General features: G+C 39.6%; 1 protein-coding gene across 1 annotated transcript; it reads left to right on the forward strand.

Annotated features, from left to right (window-relative positions):
- Positions 1-1,827: 1,827 nt before the first annotated feature.
- LOC133418547 (uncharacterized) lies at positions 1,828-5,756 on the forward strand. The gene is made up of 6 exons (XM_061707283.1): positions 1,828-1,874; positions 2,184-2,483; positions 2,785-3,078; positions 3,228-3,362; positions 3,591-3,616; positions 5,438-5,756. The coding sequence occupies exons 2-6, from the start codon at positions 2,372-2,374 to the stop codon at positions 5,525-5,527; spliced, it is 657 nt and encodes a 218-aa protein (XP_061563267.1). The 5' UTR covers positions 1,828-1,874; positions 2,184-2,371; the 3' UTR covers positions 5,528-5,756.
- The last annotated feature ends 542 nt before the right edge of the window (positions 5,757-6,298 follow it).

Raw genomic sequence — 6,298 nt, forward strand, 5'->3', positions numbered from 1 at the left:
TCGACACAGTAACTTAAATGTCCAATAGAGGGCAAATAAATGCATTTAAATGCAGTAACTTATATGTCCCCTAGAGGGCAAATAAGTAATTTTAATGCAGTAACTTAAATGTCCACTAGAGGGCAAATACATTATTTTAATGCAGTAATTTATATGTCCACTAGAGGGCAAATAAATAATTTCATTGCAGTAACTTATGCGTCCACTAGAGGGCTAATAAGTAATTTTAATGCAGTCATTTATATGTCTACTATAGGGCAAATAAATTAATTTAAATGCAGTAACTTATATGTCCACTAGAAGGCAAATAAGTAATATTAATATAGTAACTTATTTGTCTACTAGAGGGCAAGTAAATGCATTTCGACACAGTAACTTAAATGTCCAATAGAGGGCAAATACATGCATTTAAATGCATTAACTTATGTGTCCACTAGAGGGCAAATAAGTAATTGTAATGCAATAATTTATGTGTCCACTAGCGGGTAAATAAATGCATTTAAATGCAGTAACTTATATGTCCCCTAGAGGGCAAATAAATGCATTTAAATGCATTAACTTATGTGTCCACTAGAGGGCAAATAAGTAATTTTAATGCAGTAACTTAAATGTCCACTAGAGGGCAAATAAGTTATTTTAATGCAGTAATTTATATGTCCACTAGAGGGCAAATAAGTAATTTTAATGCAGTAACTTATGCGTCCACTAGAGGGCTAATAAGTAATTTTAATGCAGTCATTTATATGTCTACTAGAGAGCAAATAAATGCATTTCGAAGCAGTAACTTATGCGTCCACTAGAGGGGAAATAAATGCATTTCGATGCAGTAACTTATATGTCCACTAGAGCGCAAATAAGTAATTTTAATGCAGTAACTTAAATGTCCACTAGAGGGGAAATAAATGCATTTAAAAACGGTAATTTATGTGTCCACTAGAGGGCAAATAAATGCATTTAAATGCAGTAATTTAAATGTCCACTAGAGGGCAAATTCATGCATTTAAATGCAGTAACTTATATATCCACTAGAGGGCAAATAAATGCTGCTTTTGCAGAAAGTTCATTTCCGTTGGTGTTTTACAAAGGACAGTGTTAGTCTTTTGTCATGCACATAAAGGAAATAACACCATCACAGACCTGCAGCAGAGAAAACCACCGGAACATGTGGTTATTTTTAAAAGGGTGTCTGTAACTTTATCTCCATCTTAGTCCAGGATGGAAACATGTTTACTTTATTTGATCTTCTGGGTGTTTTTATGTTATAGATGAGCTGATTGTTCCTTCATAACGTCTCAAAGGGGTTCAGCAGGTGTCTGTCCTCAACCTCCGTCTCCACCAACACTCTTGTCATCTGTGAAACGCCCCCCGGTGGCAGCAGCTGGTATAACATTTAGACGTGGATCAGTGGAGGACCGGGTTGTTGTTGGAGAACCATGTTCAACCCTCAGCTCAGTGAGTTCAGGACGTTCAAACAAGCAGAACTTTCTGTTTCTGAGAAAATAAATCAAAAACACGAAAGTTTTGTCAATTTGCTTTTTTATTTTATTGGAAACCAAGTCTATCACTTTTCTACACCTTAAGCTTCGACTGAAGTGTAAGAAAGTAAATATTCAACATAAACACCTTTGCATGTTCACTTTAAAAAAATTCAGGGTTGTTTCCTTTAACTTTGGCTCGTCATGTATTTCAGCGAACAAAGACACATCAGGGTCGAGGGTGTCACTCTGAAGATTGTTTTAGTGGTTAAGTTTCCCAGAAACAGGAAGTTCCTTCTTCACATACAGACCTGCAGCAGAGAGAAGCATCATTTCATCCAGCAGAGACTATGACACCACGACTGCAGCTCTTCATCACTTTACTGCTTCACTTTGAAGGTAAAGATCAACTCTGACTCATGTTTTAGGGTTTAATTTGATTTAAAAAGCCTGTAAAAACCACTCTGAAGTTGTCGTGTACCATTGAACGTTGCTGTTTCACTAAATGTGTTTTCTTTAATAAAACTCACCTCTTTTACAATCTGACCACTTAAAGACAACATTACATAACTGAATGTTTCACCAGAGATTATGTGTGTTGAAGTCTCTTCTCTGTGCTGACAAACATAAATATGTAGGTTAAATATGTTTCTTGGGTCAGGTTGATGTGTGAAGTGTAAAACCTTTCTCAGAGTGTTTTCTCTGCAGGAGGAATCAGTGATGAAATCGTTCTCCATCACAGAGCTGGAGATGATGTCGTTTTACTGTCTAAAATTGATTCTTCATATTACCCATGTTCTGATGCTCACTGGATTTACAGCAACATTCAAAGTGCAAATATACTAAATGAGATTAATAATGGAAATATTGTGAAGACGTCACCTCGAGCTGACAGAATGAGTTTGAGCAGTAACTGCTCTCTCATCATCAACAACATCACTGCTGAAGATGCTGGTCTTTACACTGGATATTATGGTTACACATATGTGTATCTGAGCGTTTTAACAGGTGAGTGTTTTGATTTAATAACATCCAGACTGTCAGTTTGAATCCTCCTCATCAACTCTGAGTGAAACGCTGTTAAAAGCTTGTGTGGATTTGTCAGCGACATGAACGTCTGGTCTGTTTGGGATCCTCCTCAACATGATGGATCCTCCCAGAGGAACTGGACCACAAACACCTGACGTTTATTTACACGTTTAAATATTTGATGTTTCCATCAGACAATCACTCAGTAAAACTGGATCAGTAAAATGAGGAGTTTCTCATATCCGAGTGGCTGAAATAACAGTTTTTTGTCTTCTTCCAGTCTCTCCATCTCCACCAGATGTGGATCCAGGAAGGGATGGAGATGTGACATTACACTGTTCTCTGATGAGACACAGGGTTTTGGGTTCCTGTGAGCAGAACAGCATCATCTGGGTGGATGAGACAGGAAGTGTGCTGCTTGGTGAAGGTGATGGGTTTGTGTCTGGAGGACAGAACAACTGTGTTTCTGATCTGATGGTGAAACATCAGAGAGGCTCCAAGAGAAGATTCACCTGCCAGGTTGTTGAAGGAGACAGAGTGAAGATAGATGCTGAATACACACTGGACTTTACAGGTAAGACACCCTGAAATCATGAAGACAAGGAAACTAGGTTTAGATGAAGATAATAAAAACTGGATGTCACCATTCAGACTTTACACTTTTAATCAGTTTAAGTGTTAATATTGACTTTCTGATAATTTTGTTGAATCATTTGGTTCCAGATTCCAGTCTGATCAATACCAGATTGATTATTGGATGGGTGGTCAGGGGGCTGATGGTGATTCTGGTCAACATCGCAACATTTCTCATCATTTACAGGATGAAAGTTAAAAGGAACAATCCCCAAAATCCAACAGGTGTGTTTGACCTGCCTGTCAGGCTTTTATTTCGTTTCTGAAACTACACTTGAAGAGAAGACGTCACAGCTGCACATGTAGAGAAAAGAGGAAGTAGAAACTATTTCTTCCCGCCAGCATCACTGGAAATGTAACAAAAGTGACTTATTAATGAACAAGTTAATCAGAAGTTATATTATTATTAATAATGATGACAACTAACTAAGAATTTTACATTCTTTGTTCCAGATGTTCAGTTACCAATGCAGCAGTATGTGAGTATCTTCACTAATATTTAATATTTTATATATATCTACCTTTGAAATATAAATATGTATGGAATACCCATGTTCATCAAATGTTTCCTGTTTGTTCATTTCCATCAACATTTGCTGCTGATTATTCTTTGTTTTCTGGTAATAAACCCAAATTAAAGCTGCAAGCAGCGATGAACGGAACCTCGCACTCATGGCCACCGCCCTCCATAAGCATATCAGAAATGACACCACCCACGACTTCCTATGTCAAACCGTTCAAAAGTTATGGCAGAAATAGGAACTATCAAATATGGACCAATCAGAAGAAGGGGCGGGGATAATTTGCACCAATTATGGTCAAGGACTCAAAACCATGTCCGATGACACCACCCATGAGCCAATGAAGGTCAAGTACTCAAAACCGAGTCAGATGACTCTTTATGGCAAACCATTCAAAAGTTATGGAAGAGAAAAGTTTTCTAGGGGGCGCTGTTGAGCCATCTTGCCACGCTCATTAATGCAAACCATGAAATATCAAATGTATCGCCAGGCCTGGCTTGCGTGCAAAATTTGGTGACTTTTGGGGAACTATCAAATATGGACCAATCAGATGAAGGGGGGCGCGCTTTTTGGCGTCTAGCGTCGCCACGGTAATGCTTTTGAAAGAGAAAAGTAATGCGCGTCATTGCAGCTTGGAGACGAACATTTTGATGTATAACACACCTGGGTGCACGTTACGGTTCGGGCCATATTAACTGCCCAAGGAATGGCATAAATTGCGCCAAAATTACGCGATTAATTCAAAATGTTCAAAATGGCAGACATCCTGTTCGGTTTCGGCCATGGCACCAAGAGACTTTTCTTTAAGTTGCGACATCATACAGGTGTGTACCGGTTTTCGTGTATGTACGCCAAACCGTATTGTGGGGCTTGAGTCACAAAGTTTTCTAGGGGGCGCTGTTGAGCCATTTTGCCACGCCCATTAATGCAAACCATGAAATATCAAATCTTTCGCCAGGCCTGGCTTGCGTGCAAAATTTGGTGACTGTTGGGGCACGTTTAGGGGGGCAAAAAGGCACTCCTTTCGTCGAAAGAAAGAAAGAAAGAAAGAAAGAAAGAAAGAAAGAAAGAAAGAAAGAAAGAAAGAAAGAAAGAAAGAAAGAAAGAAAGAAAGAAAGAAAGAAAGAAAGAAAGAAAGAAAGAAAGAAAGAAAGAAAGAAAGAAAGAAAGAAAGAAAGAAAGAATTTTAAAAAAATCCTACAGATACAATAGGGCCTTCGCACTGTCAGTGCTCGGGCCCTAATAACAGACAGTCAATCATTACTGTTGTCTTAGTTGACTTACAAGACGTTAAATAACCATTTATAGCTAACTTTCCTTAAAAAAAAAAAAAAAAACTTTCATAAATGTCATTAATGGATGCTTTTCTGTTTTTCATTCAGATATTGATATAAAAAGAGTTTATAATTGTAGATCAAATTCATAGGAACCATTAAGAACGGTCCATTATCATGTAAATATGATCTTTATCTCCCTCTTGTGGTGAAAACATGAATTACAAGAACATTGGTGTTCAGTCTGAGGATTTCTGACCCACGGAGAAAACTGATAAACTGGTGGGGACTGGTTTCATCCAGGGTGTGATGGTCAGTGACGCTGCTCAAGTGTCAGCTGTTGCCCCGGTAACTGCTCAGGTGTGTAAGCTGTTGCCACGGTAACATACCTCCTAACCAGGAACACCAGAGCAGCCACACAAGAGACGGGAAGACACAAGACAAGGAGGGAGGAGCAGTGTTGTCTCATGACCCATGAACTCTATTGTATTGTGTGTTTCCACAGGTGAACAGGGATGATGAAGATGATGATGATGTGGTGAACTATGAAAACGATGAAGCCCTGCCTGCTTCTGTCCGATCCACATATCAATAAATCAGCTGTGTGTGATGGAAACATTAGCCTTAGTCTGGGTACAGAGCAGCAGACGGATATTTTGTCTCTGAAAACTCAGCTCTGGGGTCACCGGGGCCTGTTTATGAGAATCCTAGTGTTTAGTCTTCATCATTTTGTGATCTTCAAAAATACTATGCAGCTTTTACTCGGTGTCACTCCTGCATCGAGGCGCCTGATGGATGTTTGACCCACTTGCTAACGATGTATTAAATCTCCTAAACTGGGACCATCTCTCATGTCTTTATTGCTTATAGTCTCATGTGTTGGGCCACAGTTCTAGTTGAACATGGGAAGCCTAAATTTGAACTTCAAGGCCCAGCTCTGAGACCTAACTCTGAGACCAGCCTTGATTTTCTTACAGCTGACCGGATGGTTTGGAACAAAGGATGTCATAATGACTCAAAGCCCGAGCAGGATTTGCATTTACGGCTCTTCAGTGATAGGGAATAGCCCCCTCATTGGGCATGGACCCCAAACCGCAGAAGGGGCCAGGGCCCAGCAATAAAGAGCAGACTCACCCCTCTTTCTGCCTCTTTCTTTTTTCTTTTTCCCCCAGGGGCCTCATGTTCGAAACGTGCGTGGATTCCAACGTGAATCCGTGCGTGGAAATTCAGATGTTCAAAACTGCGTACGCCCAAATCCACGCAGGTTCCTTTGAACATCACAATCAGCGTGGAATTGAGCGCACATGCGGCAGCACAACACTCCGCCCTGTCTCCTCTCTCAAATACTCACATTTGAATATGATAA

The sequence above is a fragment of the Cololabis saira genome, chromosome 18 (assembly GCF_033807715.1).
Source record: "Cololabis saira isolate AMF1-May2022 chromosome 18, fColSai1.1, whole genome shotgun sequence".
NCBI classification, from domain to species: domain Eukaryota; kingdom Metazoa; phylum Chordata; class Actinopteri; order Beloniformes; family Belonidae; genus Cololabis; species Cololabis saira.